General features: G+C 54.6%; 3 protein-coding genes across 6 annotated transcripts in view; 2 read left to right on the top strand and 1 right to left on the bottom strand.

Annotated features, from left to right (window-relative positions):
- Positions 1 to 13,979, top strand: part of PLS3 (plastin 3) — a 104,842-nt gene extending 90,863 nt beyond the window's left edge. For all 3 annotated transcript variants that reach the window (XM_068163640.1, XM_068163642.1, XM_068163641.1), the window contains exons 10-16: positions 2,505 to 2,700; positions 4,150 to 4,228; positions 5,779 to 5,893; positions 6,750 to 6,883; positions 8,308 to 8,431; positions 9,381 to 9,505; positions 13,828 to 13,979. In XM_068163640.1, coding sequence (XP_068019741.1) covers positions 2,505 to 2,700; positions 4,150 to 4,228; positions 5,779 to 5,893; positions 6,750 to 6,883; positions 8,308 to 8,431; positions 9,381 to 9,505; positions 13,828 to 13,960 — 906 coding nt within the window. In that variant the 3' untranslated portion in view covers positions 13,961 to 13,979. The remainder of the gene's footprint in view (positions 1 to 2,504; positions 2,701 to 4,149; positions 4,229 to 5,778; positions 5,894 to 6,749; positions 6,884 to 8,307; positions 8,432 to 9,380; positions 9,506 to 13,827) is intronic.
- A 9,156-nt stretch (positions 13,980 to 23,135) lies between these two features.
- LOC137453922 (nyctalopin-like) lies at positions 23,136 to 24,563 on the bottom strand. Its single transcript, XM_068163644.1, has one exon. It carries the CDS (start codon positions 24,408 to 24,410, stop codon positions 23,136 to 23,138), a length of 1,275 nt encoding a protein of 424 aa, XP_068019745.1. The 5' UTR covers positions 24,411 to 24,563.
- Positions 23,726 to 26,299, top strand: part of AGTR2 (angiotensin II receptor type 2) — an 18,577-nt gene continuing 16,003 nt past the window's right edge. Inside the window, exon 1 of one of the 2 annotated variants that reach the window (XM_068163639.1) lies at positions 23,726 to 23,883. The gene's annotated coding sequence lies outside the window, so the exon portion shown is untranslated. Of the gene's footprint in view, positions 24,063 to 26,299 lie in introns of both variants that reach the window. The other variant, XM_068163638.1, reaches the window with a different exon arrangement.

Here is a 26,299-nt window from a genome sequence, read left to right as displayed (position 1 = left end):
GCACAACAGTTGGAAAGAACAGAAACTTGAAGAGTGACAGGATCCCAGGGTGGTGGGGGTTGGAAGGGGCCTCTGGAGATTGAGCCCAACCCCCCTGCCAGAGCAGGGTCACCCAGGAACACATCCAGGAGGAGTTTGAAAGTCTCCAGAGCAGGAGACTCCACAACCCCTCTGGGCAGCCTGCTGCAGGCCTCCAGCAGCCTCACACCAAAGAGGTTTTTCCTCATATTGAGGTGGAACTTCCTGGGTTCTACTTTGTGTCCACTGCCTCTTGTCCTATCACAGGACACCTCTGAAAAGAGCCTGGCCCCTTCCTCTTGACCCCCAGCCCTCAGCTATTGATAGACATTGATCAGATCCCTCTCAGCCTTCTCTCCAGACCAAACAGCCCCAGGGCTCTCAGCCTCTCCTCACCAGGCAGTGCTGCAGTCCCTTCAGCATCCTTCTAGCCCTCCCTTGGACTCTCTCCAGCAGATCCCTGTCCCTCCTGAACTGGGGAGCCCAGACCTGGATGCAATCTTCCAGGTGAGGACTCAGCAGGGCAGAGCAGAGGGGGAGGAGAACCTCCCTGGCTCTGCTGGCCACACTCCTCTGAATGCCCCCCAGGACCCCCTTGGCCTTCTTGGCCCCCAGGGCACATTGCTGTCCCATGCAGAACTTGTTGCCCACCAGCACTCCCAGATCCTTCTCCAGGGGGCTGCTTCCTAGCAGGTCCCCCCTCACCTGTCCTGCTGTAGGAGGTTGTTGCTCCCCAGGTGCAGGACCCTGCACTCATCCTTCTGGAGGTTCCTTTCCACACTCCACACAGCTCTGCAGCCTGCCCAGGCCTGGCTGAATGGCAGCAGAGCCTGATGGAGTGTCAGTCACTCCTCCCAGTTCCAGGGGCACTGTGTTAGGCACAGCACCAAGGCAGACTGGGACAGTGACTTCCACAGCAGCAGCAGCAGGGACTGGGCTGTGCAGCTTCATCCATTTGCTTATCAGCTGAGGCCTAATGAATTTGAGGGGTGTTGACACAGTCTCCCACAGCATCCTCCTGGCAGAGCTGGCAGCCCATGGCTTGGGCAGGTGCACCCTTGGCTGGGCTAAAAGCTGGCTGGAGGAGTGGGCACAGAGAGTGGTTGTGGCTTCCAGTCCAGTGACCAGCAGTGCCCCCCAGGGATCAGCACTGGGCCCAGTTCTGTTCAACATCTTTATTGATGACTTGGCTGGGGGGATGGAGTCTGCAGTTAGTCAACTGGTGGATGACACCAAGCTGGGGGCAGTGTGGATCTGCTGGGATGTAGGAAGACACCTCAGAGAGCCCTGGCCAGGCTGGCTGGCTGGGCTGAGGCCAAGAGGATGAGGTTTAAAGAGGCCAAGGGCAGGCAGGCTGCTGCACTTTGGCCACAGTAACCCCATGCAGTGCATCAGACTGGGGGGTGAGTGACTGGAGAGCAGCCAGGCAGAGGAGGACCTGGCACTGCTGGGTGACAACAGCTGAGCATGAGGCAGCAGTGTGCCCAGGTGGCTAAGAAGGCCAATGGCATCCTGGCCTGCATCAGGAAAAGTGTGGCCAGCAGCACCAGGGATGGAATTCTGCCCTGTGCTGGGCACTGGTGTGGCCTCACCTCGAGCACTGTGTGCAGCTCTGGGCCCCTAACTTCAAGATCCTGAGGTGCTGGTCCAGAGGAGAGCAACCAGAATGAGGAGACTCAGGGGGGGACCTTACTACACTCTCCACTATGTGAAGGGAAGTTGAAGTCAGTGGGGGTCAGGCTCTGCTCCCAGGCAGCTTGTGACAGGACAGAGAGCATGGCCTGAGGCTGTGCCAGGGGAGGGTTAGATTGGATGTCAGGAAGCAATTCCTCATGGAAAGGGGAATGAGACACTGGGATGGACTGCCAAGGGTGGTGGTGGAGTCACCATCCCTGGAGGTGTTTAAGGAGAGGCTGGATGTGGCACTCTGGGACGTGGTGTGGCTGGTGTGGTGGTGTTGGGTCACAGGCTGGGCTGGATGAGCTCAGAGGTCTGTTCCAGCCTCAGTAATTCTGTGTGATTCTGATTCTAAAAAGCCCTGGGGTTTTTCAGTCTGGAGAAGACTGAGAGAGATCTGATCAATGTCTATCAGTATCTGAGGGCTGGGGTCAGGAGGGAGGGGACAGGCTTTGCTCAGCTGCACCCTGGGATAGGACAAGGAGCAATGGATGGAAACTCCAGCACAGGAGTTTCCACCTCAACAGGAGGAGGAACTTCTTCCCTGTGAGGCTCACAGAGCCCTGGAGCAGGCTGCCCAGAGAGGCTGTGGAGCCTCCTGCTCTGGAGCCTTTCCAGCCCCATCTGGATGTGTTCCTGTGTGACCTGTGCTGGATTCTCTGCTCCTGCTCTGGCAGGGGGTTGGACTGGATGATCTTTGGAGGTCCCTTCCAACCCCTGACATCCTGGAATCACCACACATAGCAAGTCAGGAGCTTCCCATCTGCTTTGCTTTGTCTCCTGACCTCTTTGCCCGGCTGCCCTGGCAGGAGAAGGATGACCTGAGGAGGGCAGAGTACATGCTGCAGCAGGCGGAGCGCCTGGGCTGCCGGCAGTTCGTCACGCCGGCCGACGTGGTCAGCGGCAACCCCAAGCTCAACCTGGCCTTCGTCGCCAACCTCTTCAACAAGTACCCAGCGCTTACCAAGCCTGAGAACCAGGACATCGACTGGACCCTGCTGGAAGGTGAGGACCCTGCTGGAAGGTGAGGGCTCTGCCAGCCGCGGCAGCGGCGGTGGAGCAGTGGTGAAAGGCAAAGCCTTGGGTCGCAGCAGGCTGCGCTCCCCCTGCTGGGCACCCAGCACCAGAACAAGAGGACACAGTCTCAAGCTGTGCCAGGGGAGGTTTAGGCTGGAGGTGAGGAGAAAGTTCTCCCCAGCAAGAGAGATTGGCCGTTGGAATGTGCTGTCCAGGGAGGTGGTGGAGTCCCCATCCCTGGAGGTGTTCAAGAGGGGATTGGATGTGGCACTCGGTGCCATGGTTTAGTTGTCAGGAGGTGCTGGGTGACAGGTTGGACTTGATGATCTCTAAGGTATTTTCCAACCTTACTGATGTTATGATTCTATGAAGTGATCTGAGGCTGCCATGGGTGTTCAATGCATGAGGAGGGCACGTGAGAGCATGTGTAGCTGCTCTGACCCTGATGTGGGGCCTGAAGCTGTTAGGAGCACTGCCAGCAACCTGTCAATCTCCATGCCAGGGCTAGGGATGTTTTGCCATTCCCTAGCCCTGGACAGAGAGCACCTCAGTAATGCAACAAGATCATGGAACTGTCAGGCTTGGAAGGGACCTCAAGGCTCAGCCAGTTCCAACCCCCCTGCCATGGCCAGGGACACCTCACACCACAGCAGGTTGCTCACAGCCACCTCCAGCCTGGCTGCAAACACCTCCAGGCAGGAGGCTTCCACCACCTCCCTGGGCAACCTGTGCCAGTCTCTCACCACCCTCATGGGGAACAACTTCTTCCTAACATCCAAGCTCAATCTCCCCATTTCTATTTCTGCCCCATCCCCCCCAGTCCTATCACTCCTTGACACCCTATGAAGTGACTCCCCAGCTTTCTTGGAGCCCCCTGCAGATCTTGGAAGGCCACAAGAAGGTCTCCTGGGAGCCTTCTTCTCCCCAGACTGAACAACCCCAACTCCTTCAGTCTGTCCTCACAGCAGAGCAGCTCCAGCCCTCTGCTCATCCTCGTGGCCCTTCTCTGGACACCTTCCAGCCCCTCCAGATCCTTCCTGGCACAGAGGCTCCAGCACTGGATGCAGTACTCAGATGTTTGTGGGAGCTGTGGTTGCTGGCAGAATTTGGCTTAGTGCTTAGGCTGCCCTGGCTCCCAGGCAGCAGTAAGCTAACACCCATTGGAAAGACTTTCCAGCTGCTTTTTCATGCATCAAGTGCAAAAGGCAAACTCTTCTGTGGGGTGGGGAGGTCAAACTGGCAGCCAAAAGCTGGCATCAGGGCAACTTTATTCCTTTGAAGGAATTGGGAGGCAGGGGTGGGTGGGACATACCCATTTTCTGCTCAAGAGTCTAATCAATGAGCTGTGCTGCTCGAGGCTCCCTGCCTTGCAAGGTGGAAAACTCTGTGGGCCTGTGAGGTTGTAGATGTGGCATGACCCTGTCTCCTGTGATCTAGGAGAGACTCGTGAGGAACGGACCTTCCGCAACTGGATGAACTCCCTCGGCGTCAACCCCCACGTCAACCACCTCTACGGGTGAGGGAGAGCCTCCTGGCACAGGCACCGCTGGGGAGAGGGCAGGAAAAGAGCCAGAAAGGGGAGAACAGGGAAAGAGGCAGAAGGGGGAAAAGGAAAGAAGCAGAAAAGGAGAAAGGAAAGAGGCAGAAAGGGGGAAAAGGAAAGAGGCAGAAAAGGGGAAAGGAAAGAGGCAGAAAGGGGAGAAGAGGAAAAGAGGCAGAAGGGGGGAAAAGGAAAGAGGCAGAAAAGGGGAAAGGAAAGAGGCAGAAAGGGGGAAAAGGAAAGAGGCAGAAAAGGGGAAAGGAAAGAGGCAGAAAGGGGAGAAGAGGAAAAGAGGCAGAAGGGGGGAAAAGGAAAGAGGCAGAAAAGGGGAAAGGAAAGAGGCAGAAAGGGGGAAAAGGAAAGAGGCAGAAAAGGGGAAAGGAAAGAGGCAGAAAGGGGAGAAGAGGAAAAGAGGCAGAAGGGGGGAAAAGGAAAGAGGCAGAAAAGGGGAAAGGGAAAAGAAGCAGAAGGGGGAGAAAAGGAGAAGAGGCAGAAGGGGGAGAAAAGGAAAAGAGAGAGAAGGGGGAGAAAAGGAAAGAGGCAGAAAAGGGTAAAGGGAAAAGAAGCAGAAGGGGCAGAAAAGGAAAAGAGAGAGAAGGGGCAGAAAAGGAAAAGAGAGAGAAGGGGGAGAAAAGGAAAAGAGAGAGAAGGGGGAGAAAAGGAGAAGAGGCAGAAAAAGGGGAAAGGGAAAATGGGCAGAAGGGGGAAAAGGAAAAAAGAGAGGAAGGGGGAGAAAAGGAAAAGAGAGAGAAAGGGGAGAACAGGGAAAGAGGCAGAAGGGGGAGAAAAGGAAAGAGGCAGAAAAGGGGAAAGGGAAAAGGGGCAGAAAGGGGAAAAGGAAAAAAGAGAGGAAGGGGAGAAAAGGAAAGAGGCAGAACAGGGAAAAGGAAAGAGGCAGAAGGGGGAGAAAAGGAGAAGAGGCAGAAAAGGGGAAAAGGAAAGAGGCAGAAAAGGGGAAAAGGAAAGAGGCAGAAAGGGGAAAAGGGAAAGAGGCAGAAAAGGGGAACAGGAAAAGAGGCAGAAAGGGGAAAAGGAAAAGAGGCAGAAAAGGGGAAAAGGAAAGAGGCAGAAAGGGGAAAAGGAAAAGAGGCAGAAAGGGGAAAAACTAAAGAGGCAGAAGGGGGAGAAAAGGAAAAGAGGCAGGAGCGGGGGAAAGGAAAAGAAACAGAAAAGGCAAAAGGGAAAAGAGGCTGAAGGGGGCAAAAGGAAAAGAGGCAGAAAGGGGCAAAAGAGTCTCTCCCCAGCTTTCTTGAAGCCCCCTTCAGGTACTGGAAGGCTGCTCTAAGGTCTCCCTGGGCAGGCTGAACAGCCCCAATTCTCCCAGCCTGTCCCCACAGGGGAGGTTCTGCAGCCCTCTGATCACCCTTGTGGCCCCCTCTGGACCCTCTCCAGCAGCTCCAGGTCCTTCTTGTGCTGGGTTTCATTTTAGAGTAGTTGAAAGTGCAACAGCTGTGAAGTGTCATTAATTATTCTTGGTGTGTCAGAGCACATTTAACTCGTGGAACATTTGGTGTTTCCCACTCCAGTGATCTCCAGGATGCCCTGGTAATACTGCAGCTGTATGAAAAGATCAAGGTCCCTGTTGACTGGAATAAGGTCAATAAACCTCCATACCCCAAGCTGGGAGCAAACATGAAAAAGGTGAGAATTTCAAGTCTTGAAAAGAAGCTGTGCACACTGAATCACAGGCTCACAGGATGCTAGGGCTTGGAAGGGACCTCTGATCATCCACTCCAACCTCCCTGCAGGAGCATAGAATCCAGCACAGGTCACACAGGAGCACATCCAGATGTGGCTGGAAAGGCTCCAGGGAAGGAGACTCCACAACCTCTCTGGGCAGCCTGCTCCAGGGCTCTGTGAGCCTCACAGGGAAGAAGTTTCTCCTCATGTTGAGGTGGAAACTCCTGTGCTGGGCTTTCTGTCCATTGCTCCTTGTCCTATCCCAGGGCACCTCTGAAAAGAGCCTGTCCCCTCCCTCCTGACCCCCAGCCCTCCGCTATTGATAGACATTGATCAGATCCCTCTCAGTCTTCTCCTCTCCAGACCAAACAGCCCCAGGGCTCTCAGCCTCTCCTCCCCAGGCAGTGCTGCAGTCCCTTCAGCAGCCTTGGAGCCCTCTCTTGGACTCTCTGCAGCAGATCCCTGTCCCTCCTGAGCTGGGGAGCCCAGACCTGGATGCAGTATTCCAGGTGAGGTCTCAGCAGGGCAGAGTAGAGGTGGAGGAGAACCTCCCTGGCTCTGCTGGACACTCTCCTCTGAATGCTCCCCAGGATCCCCTTGGCCTTCTTGGCCCCCAGGGCACATTGCTGTCCCATGCAGAACTTGTCCACCAGCACTCCCAGGTCCTTCTCCAGGTCCTCCCACCTCCCAGGAAGTTTATTCTTCCTGCCCAGCTGCAGGGCTCTGCACTGAAACCCCTTCTTTGAGTCTCCCACTGGAGTGAGTGTACCTGGGAGTGCTTTTCCTGTTTCAACTCTTTGTTTGTTTCCCTGTGTAGCTAGAAAACTGTAACTATGCTGTGGACCTGGGGAAGCATCCAGCTAAATTCTCTCTGGTTGGCATTGGAGGACAGGATCTGAATGATGGCAACCCCACACTCACCCTGGCCTTAGTCTGGCAGTTGATGAGAAGGTAGGTCCTGACTCAAACACAGACAACCTGTGACTGGAGTACAGAGTTTGGGAAGGCTTTGGGGTTTTATTTAGCCACAGGAGCACTGCAGCACCAGAGCAGAGTGTAAAAGCCATGTCCTTGGACACAGCTGGACAAAAATGTGGCAGAGCTGATCCTGCTGCATGTAGAAGCCTGGAGCAGAGAAGCTGCTGGTGGAGCTGTGAACATCCTGCTGACCAGCATCACCTCTGTCTGACCTGCACAGAGTTGGTCCACATGCAGGGACATTTGCACAACATTCATGGCCTTGTCTTCTGACTGGGGATTGAGAGAGGAACATTTCCAAGGCTGCTTTATAAAGATCCTCTTTCTGCACTGGAATGGGGGGAGGGAGAAAACTTAGCAACAGGTAAAGCTGTTTGGCCTTTTTCTTGCTCTTTCTGAGGAATCCTAAGTTGATGCAAATATATCAGCAAAAGAATCACAGAGTCACAGAATGTGAGGGGCTGGAAGAGACCCCAAAAGCTCATCCAGTCCAAGCCCCCTGCCAGGGCAGGGTCACCTAGAGCAGCTCACACAGGAACACAGCCAGGTGGGGTTGGAATATCTCCTGAGAGGGAGACTCCACAGCCCCCCTGGGCAGCCTGCTCCAGGGCTCTGGCACCCTCACAGGGACAAAATGTTTCCTCCTGTCTCCATGGCACTTCCTCTGCCTCAGCTTCCACCACTGCCCCTTGTGCTGGCATTGGGCAGCACCCAGCAGAGCCTGGCTCCAGCCTCTGGGCACTCACCCTGCACAGCTTTAGCAACAGCAAGGAGCTCACCTCTCAGGCTCCTCCTCTCCAAGCTCCAGAGCCCTCAGCTCCCTCAGGCTCTCCTCATGAGGGAGATGTTGCACTGCCTGCAGCATCTTTGTGGCTCTGTGCTGGACTCTTTCAAGCAGTTCCCTGAGCTCCTTCTTGAGCTGAGAGGCCCAGAACTGGACACAATATTCCAGCTGTGGCCTCAGCAGGGCAGGGCAGAGGGGCAGGAGAACCTCTCTCAACCTAGAGCTGCAGAGGAGCTCCTTATTTGGCAGTGGAGGTCAGAATGCTCCCCTGTAAGCTGATCCACACCTGTAGGTAATGTGCTATCCCTATGGCTCAGTGGTGGGACAGTTTGACAGGTGTCCTGAGCCCAGGTGTCCTGAGCCTAGGCAATCTTTGGAGCTCATCTGAAAGGGTTTGAAAGGCTGGAAAGCCTGAATGCTCTAGCAGAAGTCACACTTCAGAGGAGGTTGATGCTGATTCCTTTTGGCTGAAGGAGTTTAAACCAAAGTAGCCAAGGGAAAAAGCAGAGCTGAGACTTTAAAGAGTTCCCAAGCTGCCATGGGCTCACAGAGCATCCTGGCTGCCTGCTCACCAGGGACTTTGCCCTAATCTTTTCTCTCTGCCACTTCACAGGTACACCCTGAATGTCCTGGAGGACCTGGGTGATGGTCAGAAAGCAAATGATGACATTATAGTCAGCTGGGTAAACCAGACCCTGAAAGAAGCTGGCAAGTCCACCTCCATCCAGAACTTCAAGGTCCAAGTTCCTCTCTTGCATGCAAAAATGAGAGGGGTGCCCAAAAAGCATTTGCTTGGCTGGCGGAGGAGCAGGGGCATCAGAAAGGGATTTAAACAGGACAGGATTCAGTCTGTGCTGGGAGCTAAGTGGCTTCAGGCTACCAAAGAGAGGCTTTTTAGGACTGCCCATGGCAGGGAATAGCACTGGGGGAAGAAAGCTGATGGGTTGGTAGAGGAGGGGAGGATGGTTGGGCTCAGGGGCAGAGGTAGGGGGCTGAGATCATAGAGTTACAGAATTGTTTGGGTTGGAGAAGCTCTCTAAGATCATCCAGTCCAACCCCACCATAGCCACTAAACTCTTTCCCCAAGTTCCATGGCCACAGGTGCCTTGAACCCCTCCAGGGATGGGGACTCCACCACCTCCCTGGGCAGCCTGTGCCAACCCCTGACCACTCTTGCACCAAAGACATCTTCCCTCATCTCCAACCTAACCCTGCCTTGGTGCAACTTGAGGCCATTTCCTCTCCTCCTATCACCTGATAGAAGGAAGAAGAGCCCAAGCCCCACCGCACTGCAACCTCCCTTCAGGGAGCTGTGGAGAGCAATGAGGTCACCCCCCAGCCTCCTCTTCTCCCCCATGGCAAGCACAGGGGCAGGAGCTGGTGAGCAGTTGCAGGTGAGAATTGTCAGGGTGTGCTCAGAGGGACAGAGCTGCTGCTGCCTGCACATCACTCACTGCTTCCCTTTGTCAGGGCTCTTGGGGGAAGCTGCAGTAAGTACCTCATGCTTCATGGTGGAACAGCAGCTTGGTTTTCCCTTTGATGCAGCTGGGGGTCATCACTGGGGCTGCTGTCTGAAGTGGCCTGATGGAAGCTCAGCTTGTTGCACATTGCAGGGCAGCCCAGATGAGGTGAAGAGGGTGCTTTAGGAATCAGACATTCATCTTTGCCTCCCTTCTTTCCCCACAGGACAAGAGCATCAGCACAAGCTTGGCAGTTGTGGATTTAATTGATGCCATCCAGCCTGGCTGTATCAACTATGACCTGGTGAAGACAGGTCACCTATCAGAAGATGACAAACACAATAATGCAAAGTGAGTTTGCTGTCTCCAGAGCTGGATTGCCCTGACAGGAGTGAACCTTCTATGTGCTGCCCTCAAGCTGCTTTTACCACACTTCAGTGCTGTGCTTTTCAGGCTGGCAGCACTGCTGGGAATGCAGCTGCTGGAATAGAATAGAATAGAATAGAATAGAATAGAATAGACCAGACCAGACCAGACCAGACCAGACCAGACCAGGTTGGAAGAGACCTTCAAGATCATCGTGTCCAACCTATCATCCAACACCATCTGATCAACTAACCCATGGCACCAAGCACCCTGTCAAGCCTACTCCTGAACACCTCCAGTGATGGTGACTCCACCACCTCCCTGGGCAGCACATTCCCATGGGCAATCACTCTCTCTGTGTAGAATTTCTTCCTAACCTCCAGCCTAAACCTCCCCTGGTGCAGCCTGAGACTGTGTCCTCTTGTTCTGGTGCTGGGTGCCTGGGAGAAGAGACCAACCCCCACCTGGCTACAGCCTCCCTTCAGGGAGTTGGAGAGAGCAAGAAGGTCTCCCCTGAGCCTCCTCTTCTCCAGGCTGAGCAACCCCAGCTCCCTCAGCCTCTCCTCACAGGGCTGTGTTCCAAGCCCCTCACCAACTTTGTTGCCCTTCTCTGGACACCTTCCAGCAAGTCAACCTCCTTCCTAAACTGAGGGGCCCAGAACTGGACACAGTATTCCTGGTGCAGCCTAACCAGTGCAGTGTACAGGGGCAGAATGACCTCCCTGCTCCTGCTGGCCACACTGTTCCTGATGCAGGCCAGGATGCCATTGGCCCTCTTGGCTGCCTCAGAACCATAGAATCACAGAGTAGTCCAGGCTGGAAGGGATCTCCAAAGCTCATCCAGTCCAACCCCACTGCAGTCAGCAGGGACATCCCCAACTAGATCAGGTTGCCCAGAGCCCTGTCCAGCCTCACCTTGAATATCTCCAGGGATGGAGTCTCAACCACCTCCCTGGGCAACCTCTTCCAGTGTTCCACCACCCTTATGGTGCAGAACTTGTTCCTCACATCCAATCTCAATCTGCTCTGCTCTGGTTTGAAGCCACTGCTCCTGGTCCTGTCCCTGCAGGCCTTTGCAAGCAGTCTCTCTCTATCCTTCTTGTAGTCCCCTTCAGGTCCTGCCAGGCTGCTCTTAGGTCTGCCTGGAGCCTTCTCTTCTCCAGGCTGAACACCCCCAGCTCCCTCAGCCTGTCCTCATGGCAGAGCTGCTCCAACACCCTGAGCATTTTCATGGCCTCCTCTGGACCCTCTCCAGCAGCTCCAGGTCCTTCCTGTGCTGAGGGCTCCAGAGCTGCACACAGCCCTGCAGGTGAGGTCTCAGCAGAGCAGAGCAAAGAGGCAGAATCACCTCTCTGGGTCTCTGGCAGTGCTGCTTTGGATGCAGCCCAGGCTGGGATTTGCCTTCTGTGCTGCAGTCTCACCCTGCCTGCTCCTGGCCAGCTTCTCATCCATATTCTGGAGGAAGCTGGTGGCTGGACTCCCTTGCCTGTTAAGAGATATGCAGAGCAGCCCAAGCAGTTCTCAGCAATCAGGTGCTGCTGATCACCTGTTTGTTCAGGCACAGGAGGGTTTGAAGGGGAACCCTTGCATGTCTCATGTCTTGCTGAATCACCTTAGCTTGTCCAGTTTCAGGTATGGCCATTGGGAGCCTGTGCCAGTGTCTCCCCACCCTCACTCTCTTGAACTTCTTCCTCATCTCCAGTCTCAATCTCCCCTCTCCCAGCTCAAAGCCATTGTCCCTCATCCTGGCACTACAGGCCCTTGCCCAAAGTCCCTCCCCAGCTTTCTTGGAGCCCCCTGCAGACACTGGAAGGCCACAATTAGGTCTCCTCAGCCTTCTCCTCTCCAGACTGCACAACCCCAACTCCCTCAGTCTGTCCTCACAGCAGAGCAGCTCCAGCCCTCTGCTCGTCCTCGTGGCCCTGCTCTGGACACCTTCCAGCACCTCCAGAGCCTTCCTGGCACAGAGGCTCCAGAGCTGGCCCCAGAGCTGCAGCTGTGGTCTCAGCAGAGTGGAGCAGAGGGGCAGAATCCCCTCCCTGGCCCTGCTGGCCACACTTCTCTTGCTGCAGCCCAGGCTCTGCTCTGGGCTGCAAGTGCTCACTGCTGGCTCCTGTTGAGCTTCTCCTCCCCCAGCACCCCCAAGGCCTTTTCTTCAGGGCTGCTCTCAAGCCAGTCCCTGCCCAGCCTGTGTCAGTGCCTGGGATTGCCCTGCCCCAGCTGCAGGACCTAAAGGAAAGGACAGTGAAGGGAAGTGTGAAGGGGCAATGTCTGCCCAGCAAGGAGCCTCAGGCACTGTCCTAGGCTGCCCAGGGAGGTGGTGGGGGTTGGTCTCTTCTCACATGCAACAAGTGAGAGTACAAGAGGGAACAGCCTCAAGTTGTGCCTGGGGAGGTTCAGGTTGGATGTTAGGAAAAACTTCTTCCCCTCAAGGGTTCTCAGGCACTGTCCCAGGCTGCCCAGGGAGGTGGTGGAGTCACCACCCCTGAGGGGTCTAAAAGCTGCATGGATGTGGTGCAGCTGCCACCACTTACTGCTGATGTCCAACCTAACTCTGTCCTGCTCCACTTTCAAACCATTTCCCCTCACCCTATCCCCAAAGGCCTTCTGGACAGTCCCTCCCCAGCCTGCCTGGAGGTCCCCTGCAGATCTTGCCTTGTCCTTCATTGCCATTGAGTTGGTTTGTGATTGCTTGGTAGCAAACTCCTGGCCAAGCTGTCAGCCCCTGGCTTGGATGGGAGCACACTGCATAGGGTTAGGAACTGGCTGGAGGCTGAGCCCAGAGAGTGGTGGTGAATGGTGCCACAGCCAGCTGGCAGCCAGGCACCAGTGGTGTGCCCCAGGGAGCAGTGCTGGGCCCTGTGCTCTTTAACATCTTCATCGATGATCTGGATGAGGCCATTGAGTCCATCAGCAGTAAACTTGCAGATGACACCAAGCTGGGGGCAGGAGTTGATCTGCTGGAGGGTAGAGAGGCTCTGCAGAGGGACCTGGACAGGCTGGACAGATGGGCAGAGTCCAAGGGCAGGAGATTGAACACATCCAAGTGCCAGGTTCTGCACATTGGCCACAGCAGCCCCAGGCAATGCTACAGGCTGGGGTCAGAGTAGCTGAGAGCAACCAGGCAGAGAGGGACCTGGGGGTGCTGGTTGATGGTAGGCTGAACATGAGCCTGCAGGCCCCCCCAAGAGGGCCAATGGCATCCTGGCCTGCATCAGGAACAGTGTGGCCAGCAGGAGCAGGGAGGTCATTCTGCCCCTGTACACTGCACTGCTGAGGCCACACCTTGAGTCCTGTGTCCAGTTCTGGGCTCCTCAGGTTAGGAAAGAAGTTGAGATGCTGGAACGAGTCCAGAGAAGGGCAAGAAAGCTGGGGAGGGGTCTGGAGCACAGCCCTGTGAGGAGAGGCTGAGGGAGCTGGGGTTGCTTAGCCTGCAGAAGAGGAGGCTCAGGGGAGACCTTCTTGCTCTCTCCAACTCCCTGAAGGGAGGCTGTAGCCAGGTGGGGGTTGGTCTCTTCTCCCAGGCACCCAGCACCAGAACAAGAAGACACAGTCTCAAGCTGTGCCAGGGGAGGTTTAGGCTGGAGGTGAGGAAGAAATTCTACACAGAGAGAGTGATTGCCCATTGGAATGGGCTGCCCAGGGAGGTGGTGGAGTCACCATCACTGGAGGTGTTCAGGAGGAGACTTGATGGGGTGCTTGGTGCCATGGGTTAGTTGTTTAAGTGGTGTTGGATGATAGGTTGGATGGGATGATCTTGAAGGCCTCTTCCAACCTCGTCCCTTCCCTTCCCTTCCCTTCCCTTCCCTTCCCTTCCCTTCCCTTCTCTTCCCTTCCCTTCCCTTCCCTTCCCTTCCCAAACCTTCCCTTCCCAAACCTTCCCTTCCCAAACCTTCCCTTCCCAAACCTTCCCTTCCCAAACCTTCCCTTCCCTTCCCAAACCTTCCCTTCCCAAACCTTCCCTTCCCAAACCTTCCCAAACCTTCCCAAACCTTCCCTTCCCTTCCCAAACCTTCCCTTCCCTTCCCTTCCCAAACCTTCCCTTCCCTTCCCAAACCTTCCCTTCCCAAACCTTCCCTTCCCAAACCTTCCCTTCCCTTCCCTTCCCAAACCTTCCCTTCCCAAACCTTCCCTTCCCAAACCTTCCCTTCCCAAACCTTACCTTCCCTTCCCAAACCTTCCCTTCCCTCCTATCCTATTCTATTTTCTATCTCCTATCCTATCCTATCTCCTATCCTATTCTATCTCCAATCCCATCCCATCCCAGGTCTGACCCCCCCCTGTTGTTTTTTCCCCCTGCTCTTTAGGTATGCAGTGTCCATGGCAAGAAGGATTGGTGCCAGAGTTTATGCCCTCCCAGAAGACCTGGTGGAGGTGAAACCCAAGATGGTCATGACGGTGTTTGCCTGCTTGATGGGCAGAGGGATGAAGAGAGTATAAAAGCGCTGAGCCTCGGAAAGGAGAAGACAGAAAAAAGGAAAATAAAAGAAAAGTTTAGAAACCAAAAAAAAAAGAGAAAAAAAAATGGAAAAAAAAAAAAAAGAGAGAGAGAAATAAAAATGCAGCAAAAAAAAAACCCAAGCCCCAGCCTGCCCCCCTGGGTGCACGAGGAGCAGCTCAGCAGCCAGCACGCTGAGGCGCCGCCGGCCGCCCCGCCGGCCGAGCTCCCGGGACTTTGGGCGGTGCTTTGCAAGGGAAACCTCTTAGCCACCTTCCCAGGGAGAGGAGCTGGAACCAGCAGCCAGGCTCCTGGCCCAGAGGAGAGCTGAGCTGCCCCCAGAGCGCACAGAAATGCATTCACACCACCCCTGCAGCTTGCTTTCGGGCCGTTACTGCTCAGATTGCGCCCTGCGTATTTGGGGGCTTTTTATGTTCTCTTCTTTCCTTTCTTTCCCTCTTCTTTCCTTGCTTTCTCCTTTCCTTTCTTTTTCTCTCCTTTCCTTTCTTTCCCTCTTCTTTCCTTGCTTTCTCTCTCCTTTCCTTTCTTTTCCTCTTCTTTCCTTTCTTTCCCTTCTTTCCCTCTTCTTTCCTTGCTTTCTCTCTCCTTTCCTTTATTTTCCTCTTCTTCCCTTTCGTTTCCTCTTCTTTCCTTGCTTTCTCCTTTCCTTTCTTTTTCTCTCCTTTCCTTTCTTTTCCTCTTCTTTCCTTTCTTTTTCTCTTCTTTCCTTTCTTTTTCTCTTCTTTCCTTTCTTTCCCTCTTCTTTCCTTTCTTTTTATCTTCTTTCCTTTCTTTCCCTCTTCTTTCCTTGCTTTCTCTCTCCTTTCCTTTCTTTTCCTCTTCTTTCCTTTCTTTCCTCTTCTTTCTTTTCCTCTTCTTTCCTTTCTTTTCCTCTTCTTTCCTTTCTTTTCCTCTTCTTTCCTTTCTTTTCCTCTTCTTTCTTTTCCTCTTCTTTCCTTTCTTTTCCTCTTCTTTCCTTTCTTTTTCTCTTCTCTCCTTTTTTCCTCTTATTTCCTTTTTTTCTCTTCCTTTTTTCTCCTTTCCTTTTTTCTCTTTCCTTTTTTCTCTTTCCTCTTTTTTCTTCTTCATTCCTTTTTTCTTCTTCTTTCCTCTTTTTTCTTCCTTTTTCCTCTTCTTTCCTTTTTCCTCTTCTTTCCTTTTTCCTCTTCTTTCCTTTTTCCTCTTCTTTCCTTTTTCCTCTTCTTTCCTTTTTCCTCTTCTTTCCTTTTTTCCTCTTTTTTCCTCTTCTTTCCTTTTTTCCTCTTTTTTCCTCTTCTTTCCTTTTTTCTTCTTTCCTTTTTTCTCTTCCTTTTTTTCCTCTTCTTTCCTCTTTTTCCCCCTCTTCTTTCCCTCTTCTTTCCTTTCTCATCTTCCCTTCTTTTCCTCTTCTTTCCTCTTCTTTCCTCTTCTTTTCCTCTTCTTTTCCTCTTCTTTTCCTCTTCTTTCCTCTTCTTTCCTCTTTTTTCTCCTTCTTCTATTTTTTTATATCCCCTGAGAGCTCTCAAAGGTGGTTGAGTTGTAATAGAAACCAATCCAGTTCCTCTCTGCAATCCATAGAGTCCAAGCTGGCTTTGATTTCTTCCTTAACTCTGCAAATGAAGCTTGAGTACAAGTTGGGGCCTGCAGGCCAGCTTGCAGTGCTCACTGACAAAGGGAAGATAGGCAGATGGGATCTCCCTCTGGTGTTGGGAAGATGGAATTGGGCAGATTGGAGCTTCCCCTGCTGTTGGGGAGATGGAATTTGCATCTGGTGTTGGGCAGATGGGATCTTCCCTTGGGTTTAGGAAGATGGGAATCTCCCTCTGGTGTTTGGAATATGGGATTAAGCAGATGGGATCTTCCCATGGTGTTGGGAAGATGGAGTCTTCATCTGGTGTTGGAAAGATGGGATTAGGAAGCTGGGATCTCCCTCTGCTGTTGGGAAGATGGAATCTTCATCTGGTATTGGGAAGATGGGATTAGGAAGGTGGGATCTTCCCATGGTGTTGGGGAGATGGAATTTGCATCTGGTGTTGGGCAGCTGGGATCTTCCCTTGGGTTTAGGAAGATGGGAATCTCTCTCCCTCTGGTGTCAGGAAGATGGGAATCTCCCTCTGGTGTTGGGAAAATGGGATTAGGAAGATGGGATCTTCCCATGGTGTTGAGCAGATGGGATCCCCCTCTGCTGCTGTGAACATGGAATTGGGAAGCTGGGATGGAGTCTTCATCTGGTGTTGGGGAGATGGAATTGGGCAGATTGGAGCTTCCCTTGCTGCTGAGGCGATGGAATTCGCATCTGGTGTTGGGCAGATGGGATCTTCCCTTGGGTTTAGGAAGATGGGAATCTCTCTCCCTCTGGTGTCAGGAAGATGGGAATCTCCCTCTGGTGCTGGGCAGATGGGATCTCCCTCTGGGCTTCTCTGGCCACGGTGCTTCTCCCTACACCTTAACCTCACGAAGGCAAATCCGCCCTGGCAGGGCTTGTGTTTGATTGATTGTGTTTGTTCTTCCTCTGGCTGCTCACAAAAAGAGGCCTTTGGGGGTGACTTTTTTTGTGTGGTGGTGTGGATTTGCCCCCTCCCCACCCCCTTAAAGTCCTCTATGCAAACCCCACCACCCTTGGAGCTCTTGCAGAAGAAAGATCCCAGGTTGCTGGGGGCAGGGTTACCACCTGGGAAGGGGAAAAAGTGAATGCAGTTCTGGAGGCCTCTTGGCCCAGCTCTGTGCACCTGGGAAAGGACTTTTAGAGGAAGATCTGCATGAAAACTATTCACTTTTTTTGTTCTTTTTTTTTCTGGGGAGGGAGAGGGGTGGGGGAGGGGTTGGTTGGTTGGTTATTATGGTTTTAATTTAAAGTGCTGTTGGATACGGAACCCAAGGCCGCACTGTGGTGAGGGTTTTAGTGGGGGTGAGGGGGGGGTGGAAGGAAAACCTGCCCAGGAAAGGTGCTGGGACAGAGATTAAAAAGCAAAGCAAAGCAAAACAGAGCAAGAAGAAAGCAAAACAAAGCAAAGGAAAGGAAACCAAAAGAAAGCAGAAGCTATTTTTTACAGATCCAAGGGAGCGACGTCGCCAAAGAAGGGAAGATGCTGTGCCCATAGAGTTTATTATCTTGCTTTGGCAAGCTCTTTGCTATATATTTTTTTTGGGGGGGGGGGTGGAGGGGAGGGGTGGGGAGAGATCATATTTGCTATCCTGAGCTATTCCAAGTGATGTAATATGGTGGCAAAGCATTAGTTGAAATAAATAATGATAATAAATGATAATTCCAAAGCGAACCCAAAAAGGCCTTTGGCTGCCAGCTTCGGGAGTTCTTCACCCTGACCCAGCAGGGGCCAGCCTGGCCTGGCCTGGCCTGGCAGCTAGGTGGGAGGCTTGAAAGTCACAGTGTCACAGTATCACTAAGGTTGGAAGAGACCTCGAGGATCATCGAGTCCAACCTGTCACCACAGACCTCATGTCTCCGCAGAAGGAGAGTCCACAGCCTCCCCGGGCAGCCTTGCTGCAGGGCTCCAGCACCCTCAGCCTCCTCAGTTTGGGAAAGCTGTTGAGATGCTGTCCAGAGAAGGGCAAGAAAGCTCGGAGGGGTCTGGAGCACAGCCCTGTGAGGAGAGGCTGAGGGAGCTGGGGTTGCTTAGCCTGGAGAGGAGGGGGCTCAGGGGAGACCTTCTTGCTCTCTACAGCTACCTGAAGGGAGGTTGTAGCCAGATGGGGGTTGGTCTCTTCTCCCAGGCAAGCAGCACCAGAACAAGAGGACACAGTCTCAAGCTGTGTCAGGGGAGGTTTAGGCTGGAGGTGAGGAAGAAGGTCTCAGAAAGAGATTGGCCATTGGAATGTGCTGTCCAGGGAGGTGGTGGAGTCACCATCCCTGGAGGTGTTCAGGAAGAGCCTGGAAGAGGCACTTGCTGCCATGGTTGAGTTGATCAGATGCTGTTGGGTGATAGGTTGGACCTGATGATCACTCAGGTCTTTTCCAACCTGGTTAATTCTATTCTATTCTAAAAAGAGGACACAGTCTCAAGCTATGCCAGGAGAGGTTCAGGCTGGATGTTAGGAAGAAATTCTTCCCAGCAAGAGAGATTGGCCCCCTCCTCCCCCTCTATTCTGCCTTGCTGAGACCTCACCTGGAATCCTGCATCCAGGTCTGGGCTCCCCAGTTCAGGAGGGACAGGGATCTGCTGGAGAGAGTCCAAGGGAGGGCTCCAAGGATGCTGAAGGGACTGCAGCACTGCCTGGTGAGGAGAGGCTGAGAGCCCTGGGGCTGTTTGGTCTGGAGAGGAGAAGGCTGACAGGGATCTGATCAATGTCTATCAATATCTGAGAGCTGGGGGTCAGGAGGGAGGGGACAGGCTCTGCTCAGTTGCACCCTGGGATAGGAGAAGGGGCAGTGTATGGAAACTCCAGCACAGGGATCTGCTGGAGAGCATCCTTGTAGCCCTCCCTTGGACTCTCTCAAGTATCCCTTTAGGGTCACCTCAGGATGACTTTTGAGGCTCTCTTCTAGCCCAATGCATTCTGTCACTCTGTGATCTCCAGGGTTTGGATGGGAGCAGCCTGGCTGCTTCGGTGGAAGTTTTTCTTGTAGCCCTTGAAAGAGTCATTATTTTTGGTGGTTTTTTTTTTGTGGGGGTTTAAACCCCCTTCCCAGGGGTCTTGGCAGGCAGCCTGGGGCGCAGCTCGGTGCTGCCATCACCGCTGCTCTGAAGCACAGCAGCTTTAGTTGGGCTCCTGTTCGGGGCTTCACCAGGCGGTGGCGTGGGAGGGGAAGGAATTAGCTCTTGCAAGCAGCCGGAGAGCAGGGGCTGAGCCGGGGAAACCTTCCAGCAGTTCAGATGTTTCAATGGCAAACAACAACAACAAACAATAACACACACACACACACACACACACACACCCCCCAAAGAAAAAAACCAACAACGACACCAAAGCAAAGCAAAACAAACTCCCCACAACCAACCAACCAACCAAACCAGGGCTCTGCAGCGGGACCTAGCCAGGCTGGACAGATGGGCAGAGTGAGTCCAAGGGCACGAGGATGAACACATCCAAGTGCCGGGTTCTGCACATTGGCCACAGCAACCCCAGGCAGTGCTACAGGCTGGGGTCAGAGTGGCTGAGAGCAGCCAGGCAGAGAGGGACCTGGGGGTGCTGATTGACAGCAGCTGAACAGGAGCCAGCAGTGTGCCCAGGGGGCCAAGAAGGCCAATGGCCTCCTGGCCTGCATCAGGAAGAGTGTGGCCAGCAGGAGCAGGGAGGTCATTGTGCCCTGTGTGGTTAGGCCACACCTTGAGTCCTGTGTCCAGTTCTGGGCCCCTCAGTTTAAGAAGGACAATGAGACACTTGAATGTGTCCAGAGAAGGGCAACAAAGCTGGGGAGGGGTCTGGAGCACAGCCCTGTGAGGAGAGGCTGAGGGAGCTGGGGTTGCTTAGCCTGGAGAAGAGGAGGCTCAGGGGAGACCTCATTGCTCTCTACAACTACCTGAAGGGAGGCTGTAGCCAGGAGAGAGATCAGCACTCAAGGGAACAATGCAAACAGAGCAATCCCTGGGCATAAACTAAGACCAGGAGGCACTGAGAAGCACACTGAGCAGACCCTGATAGCTCCAGCTCAAGGTCTTTCTAAATCTGGACAGGCTCAGTGCAACTTCAGATTGGGATTTACATCCCAACATTTTCCAGCTACAGTTGCTGGAAGATGAGAAAACAAAAGGTTCCTCCTCTGCCTGTGGGAACAGACACAGCTGCCTCCTCTGCAAGCAAAAGCACAGAGTCACAGAATGTGAGGGGCTGGAAGGGACCTCCAGAGCTCATCCAGTCCAAGCCCCTGCCACAGCAGGGTCACCTAGAGCAGCTCACACAGGAACACATCCAGGTGGGGTTGGAATACCTCCAGAGAGGGAGACTCCACAGCCCCCCTGGGCAGCCTGCTCCAGGGCTCTGGCACCCTCACAGGGACAAAATGTTTCCTCCTGTGTCCATGGCACTTCATCATAGTATCATTCAGGGTTGGAAGGGACCACAAGGATCTTCTAGTTCCAACCCCCCTGCCATGGCCAGGGACACCCCACACTACATCAGCCTGGCCACAGCCTCAGCCAGCCTGGGCTTAAACACCTCCAGGGACAGGGCCTCAACCACCTCCCTGGACAACCCATTCCAGGGCTTCACCACTCTCATGGGGAAGAACTTCCTCCTCACCTCCAGCCTCAATCTCCCCACCTCCAGCTTCATTCCATTCCCCCTAGTCCTATCACTACCTGAGATCCTCTGCCACTTCCTCTGCCTCAGCTTCCACCACTGCCCCTTGTGCTGGCATTGGGCAGCACCCAGCAGAGCCTGGCTCCAGCCTCTGGGCACTCATCCCTCCCAAACTAAACAGCCCCAATTCTCTCAGCCTTTCTTCATCAGAGCTGTTCCAGTCCCCTCAGCATCTCTGTAGCCCTTTGCTGTACCCTCTCTAGCAAGTCCCTGTCCCTCTGGAACTGGGGAGCCCAAACCTGGACACAATACTCCAGATATGGCCTCACCATGGCAGACAAAAGCAGAAGAACCTCCCTCAACCTGCTGGCCACACTTCTTGAGGCACCCCAGGATGATCTTGGCCTTCTTGGCCATGAGGGCACATTGCTGCCCCGTGGGCATCCTGTTGTCCCCAGGTCCTGTTCTGTCCATGTGCTGCTCTGTTTGTTCTCAGCACTAAGCAAAGGTTTATTTCTCTCTTATCCCTTATTGGCTTGGGATAGCTCCCCTAAGGATAGGGACAAAGGTTGTGTGTGCCACATGGTCTGCCCTCTTGCTGCCTTCTGAGTGCTCAGTGAACAGGGCATCTGTCATGTGGCAAGTGTTTGTGCAGAGGCAATGGTCTGGAGGTCTGGAAACCTGCTCATTTCCCTGCAGTGTTGTCTGGGCGGCCTTCCTTTGGCACAGCAGGTGAGAAATCATCACTGAATACATCTTGGAGGGCAAAACCCAAAGAGCTGCAAAGAACAGCAGTGGCTACCCTTCTGTGTGCTTCCAGCCGTGTGCTGAGCTGCAGCCAGAGCAGGGAGAGCAGCAGCACAGGGAGGGGATTCTGCCCCTCTGCTCTGCTCAGACCCCACCTGCAGCACTGCCTCCAGTTCTGGGGCCCCCAGCACAAGGAGGACCTGGAGCTGCTGGAGAGGGTCCAGAGGAGGCCACCAAGACAATCAGAGGATGAAGAACCTCCTCTGAGGGGACAGGCTGAGAGAGTTGGGGCTGTTCAGCCTGGAGGAGAGAAGGCTCCAGGTAGACCTCAGAGCAGCCTTCCATTACCTGAAGGGACTCCAGGAGAGCTGGGGAGGGACTTTGGACAAGGGCTGGGAGTGCCAGGATGAGGAACAATGGCTTTGAGCTGGGAGAGGAGAGGCTGAGACTGGAGAGGAGGAAGAAATTCTTGAGAGTGAGGTTGGTGCAACTCATTCCATATTCCTAATTCATAACCAAAGCCTGAACAAAACACCTTCCAACCTGGGTGATTCTATCCATGCTTCTGTGATGGAAGCATCTTGATGACCCAGCAGTGTCTCCCAGCAGCTGGAGGTGGGTGGCCTGAGGGGGGGTATGGCACTGGTGTGATGCCACATTGGAGCTCACTGACAGAATGCAGTGGTGACATAACTCATGCAGACCATCCCTTAGGCAAAGGAAGCCTTTGCAGGGGTACAGTGCTCTGAGGCTGAGGCTCAGTGTTCTGGGAGCCAGCATGTTTCACCTGCTGGCAGCCTCTTCTCCCTAGTCACAAGCGAGAGGGTGAGAGGAAATGGCCTCAAGCTGCCCCAGGGGAGGTTTAGGTTGGACATGAGGAGAAACTTCTTCACTGGAAGGGTTCTCAAAGCCTGGCACAGGCTGCCCAGGGAGGTGGTTGAATCCCCCAGGCCTGGAGGTGTTTGAAAGAGGCAGAGCTGTGGTGCTGAGTGCCACGGTTTAGCAGCAGCCTTGGTAAGAGTTAGAGAGTGTTTGGGCTGGATGAGCTGCAAAGGCTTTTCCAACCAAAATGGTTCTGTGATTCCATGACATTTTTTGCTCACCCCTCCAAGACTGCTTTGCATTCTGAGGGCAAAGTGTGAGGATGTGGCAGCTGTGGGACCTACTGCACCTCCACACAGATGCTGCTGGGGTGAGCCTTTTGCAGGGCCTCCAGCTGTGCTGGAACACCTGCAATTCAGCCCTGCTTCAGCAGTGCTTACCACAGCTGGGCACAGGAAGGCAGCCTGAGCCTGACAGACCACATGGGAATGGGTTGGGGGGTGAGGGGGCAGAGGCTGTACTGGGGCCATGCTTCCCAGCTCCACATTGCCCAGCAAAACACCACCACCACCACCCCCCCCCAGGCCTGAACTTGCTCATGGGAGCTTCTCTTTTGGATGTGAACATTTAGCCTGGAGAAGAGGAGGCTCAGGGGAGACCTTCTTGCCATCTACAACTCCCTGAAGGGAGGTTGTAGCCAGGTGGGGGTTGGTCTCTTCTCCCAGGCAGCCAGCACCAGAACAAGAGGACACAGTCTGAAGCTGTGCCAGGGGAGGTTTAGGCTGGAGGTGAGGAAGAAATTCTTCCCAGGAAGTGAGATTTGCCCTTGGAATGTGCTGCCCAGGGAGGTGGTGGAATCACCATCACTGAAAGTGTCTAAGAAGAGCCTGGGTGAGGCACTTGGTGCCATGGTTGAGTTGATCAGATGGTGCTGGGTGATAGGTTGGACCTGATGATCACTCAGGTCTTTTCCAACCTGGTTAATTCTATTCTATTCTATTCTATTCTATTCTATTCTATTCTATTCTATTCTATTCTATTCTATTCTATTCTATTCTATTCTATTCTATTCTATTCTATTCTATTCTATTCTATTCTATTCTATCCTATCCTATCCTATCCTATCCTATCCTATTCTATTCTTCTATTCTATTCTATTCTATTCTATTCTATTCTATTCTATTCTATTCTATTCTATTCTATTCTATTCTATTCTATTCTATTCTATTCTATTCTATTCTATTCTATTCTATTCTATTCATTGATGCTCTGTTGTGATATCAGCATTCCAGATCTGAGCAGTGTGTGTGAAGGAAGCCTTTATTCTGGCACAGTAAACTCCTTCTCTTTCCATACAAACCCCACCCGTGGTGAGAAACAGAGAGCAAGGGCCGGGGAGGAACCCATCAGCAGTAAATCTCTATTTAAACATCACCAAAAGGTGGCCAGGGAGGTGTCCCAGCCCCTGGGCAGCCACCACACCTGGCAGAGGAGCGCCAGCAGGACCACCCTGCTGGCGAGGGGAGGGGGCCCTGGAGCCAGGCTGGTGCCAGCCACCCGGCACTTGTCTTCGCTTGCCGGCTCAGGTGGCACTGCACAGCCTGCCAGGGCATCCAGAGGCAGGGAGCTGTTGGGGCCCGGGAAGGCGCAGGGCAGCCCTTGGACAGCTCCCCGGCGCCCGGCCGTCCGCAGCCAGAACCACAGCATCCCGCAGTCGCATCGCCAGGGGTTGTGGGCCAGCAGGACGCGCTTCAGCTTGGGCAGCTCTGCCAGCAGCCCCGCGGGGAGCGAGCTCAGGTTGTTCCTGCCCAGGTGAAGGAAGTGCAGCTGGTGTAAGTCCAGGAAAGCAGAGCCCGAGACGGAGGAGATCTGGTTGTTGTTCAGGTAGAGGCTCCTCAGGCTCAGGAGGCGCCTGAAGGCGCAGCCCACGGCGCTGATCCTGTTGGCTTCCAGGTGCATGGTCCTGAGCCGGATCAAGCCCTCGAAAAGCTCATTAGGCAAATCGGCCACGAAGTTGTGCCCTAAATTTAACACTCCCAGCCTGAGCAGCCGGCTGAAAGCGCCGCTCTGGATGATCCAGATCCGGTTCTTCCGCAGATTCAGGTCGCTGAGGGCCCCCAGGTCCTTCAGGGAGTCCCTGCCGATGGCTTCGATGTGGTTGCCCTCCAGGGACAGCCTGGTGAGGCTGGAGAGGTTGTGGAAGGCCTGGGGCACGTAGCGCATGTTGTTGGAGGCCAGGTCGAGCCTCTCCAGGGAGGGCAGGTGGGAGAAGAGCAGAGGGTGGACTTCGAAGATGTTGCAGTGGGAGAGGTCCAGGCTGACGAGGTTCGGGAGCCCCCTGAAGGTGTTGGCGTGCAGGTAGGTGAGGCGGGAGTTCCTGCTGAGGTGCAGCTCCCGCAGCCTGCCCAGCGCCTGGAAGGTGCCCGGCGACAGGAAGGTCAGGTTGTTGCCGTCCAGCCAGAGGCTGTGCAGGGAGGTCAGGTTCTGGAAGGTGCCGGCGCCGAGGATCCGCAGGTAGTTGTTGGAGAGGTTGAGGGAGGTGGTGGAGGCTGCGATTTCGGCGGGGAGGGCTCTCAGCCCGGCCCTGCTGCAGCGGATGACCTCCTGGGGAGCGCAGCTGCACATGCTGGGGCAGGAGTCGGACAGGTTGGGGCTCAGCCCGGCCTCTGCTGCACAGGTGAATGCGAAGGTGACGAGCAACAACATGACCGGCAGCCGGCCGAGAGGAGAGAAGGGGGCACGAAAGAGAGGCTGTACCTTGTGGCGAGGCGAGCCGCCGGCATGGCAGGGCGCTGGGGGCACGCCGAGAGGGGATCCGCCGGCCCTGCCCGCAGCACGCCCCGGGGGCACCCAGGCGCCGGGCACAGAAAGCCGATTAGGAGCCGCCGGCTCTGCGGGGATTTGCAGAGAGCTTGGGACAGCTCCCGGCTGAGCGGCAGCTCCGCAGCTCCCTGAGCAGAAGGAGGTCAGAGCCAGGTGCGGGTCAGGCTCTTCCACTCAGCAGCAAGTGACAGGGTGAGGGGAGGTGACCTCAGGTTGTCCCACGGCAGGTTCAGGCTGGAGATGGTCCTTGAGGTCCCTTCCAACCCTAACAATTCTATGACTCTGTTGAGGGACTTTTGAAGGTGTCAGGGAGTGATAGGAGTGGGGGGGATGGAGCAAAACTAGAAGTGGGGAGATTGAGATTGGATGTGAGGAAGAAGTTGCCATCCAGAGGGACCTTGACAGGCTGGAGAGGTGGGCACAAGCCAACCTCATGTAGTTCAACAAGAGCAAGTGCAGGGTCCTGCATCTGGGTCGAGGCAATCCCAGGCACAAATCCAGGCTGGGCAGTGAGTGGCTGGAAAGCAGCCCTAAGGAGAGAGACTTGGGGGTGCTGGGGGAGGAGAAGCTCAACAGGAGCTCTCAGTGTGCACTTGCAGCCCAGAAAGCCAATCAGATCCTGGGCTGCATCAGGAGAAGTGTGGCCAGCAGGGCAAGGGAGGTGATTCTCCCCCTCTGCTCAGCTCTGCTGAGACCCCACCTGGAGTACTGTGTCCAGTTCTGGAGCCCCTATTGCAAGAGGGATGTGGAGGTGCTGGAATGTGTCCAGAGAAGGGCCAGGAGGATGAGCAGAGGGCTGGAGCACCTCTCCTGTGAGGACAGACTGAAGGAGTTGGGGCTGTTCAGTCTGCAGAAGAGAAGGCTCCCAGGTGACCTCATTGTGGCCTTCCAGTATCTGAAGGAGGCTACAGGAAGGCTGGGGAGGGACTGCTCAGGATCTCAGGTAGTGATAGGACTAGGGGGAATGGAATGAAGCTGGAGGTGGGGAGATTGAGGCTGGAGGTGAGGAGGAAGTTCTTCCCCATGAGAATGGTGAAGCCCTGGAATGGGTTGTCCAGGGAGGTGGTTGAGGCCCCATCCCTGGAGGTGTTTGAGCCCAGGCTGGATGAGGCTGTGGCCAGGCTGATGTAGTGTGGGGTGTCCCTGCCCATGGCAGGGGGCTTGGAACTATATGATCCTTGTGGTCCCTTCCAACCCTGAATGAAACTATGAAACTATGAAACTAAGTTGTTCCCCATGAGGGTGGTGAGAGCCTGGCACAGGTTGCCCAGGGAGGTGGTGGAAGCCTCCTGCCTGGAGGTGTTTGCAGCCAGGCTGGATGTGGCTGTGAGCAACCTGCTGCAGTGTGAGGTGTCCCTGCCCATGGCAGGGGGGTTGGAACTGGCTGAGCCTTGAGCTCCCTTCCCACCCTGACAGTTCTGTGATTCTATTCTCTGCAAGGGTTCTCCAAGCCTGGCACAGGCTGCCTGGGGAGGTGGTTGATTCCCCACCCCTGCAGGTGTTTCAGAGAGGCAGAGATGTGGGGAGATGTGGTGTGGGGGAGGCTTTTGGTGCTTTCCACTGGCTGGGGCTTCAGCAAAGGCAGTGGCACCTGGGGATGGGGGCTGGCACCAGGGCTGCACTTGGGGCAGGTGCCCTGGGGGTGGGATGGTGCCTGGTACCCCTGGGGTGGCTGCACTTGGGGCAAGTGTCCAGGGATGAGATGGGGGCTGGTTGCCAAGCAAAGCAGGATGGTGGCTCAGCCCTGGGCACATCCCTGTCAATTGCAGGCT

Source organism: Melanerpes formicivorus, unplaced genomic scaffold, assembly GCF_026170545.1.
Source record: "Melanerpes formicivorus ecotype bairdi unplaced genomic scaffold, bMelFor1.0.p_v2 SCAF_73, whole genome shotgun sequence".
In the NCBI taxonomy this organism is placed as follows: domain Eukaryota; kingdom Metazoa; phylum Chordata; class Aves; order Piciformes; family Picidae; genus Melanerpes; species Melanerpes formicivorus.
This window is presented reverse-complemented; position numbering and strand designations above follow the sequence as displayed.

Coding starts and splice junctions, on each gene's coding strand:
- LOC137453922 (XM_068163644.1), bottom strand. CDS start 24,410: ATGTTGTTGCTCGTCACCTTCGCATTCACCTGTGCAGCAGAGGCCGGG.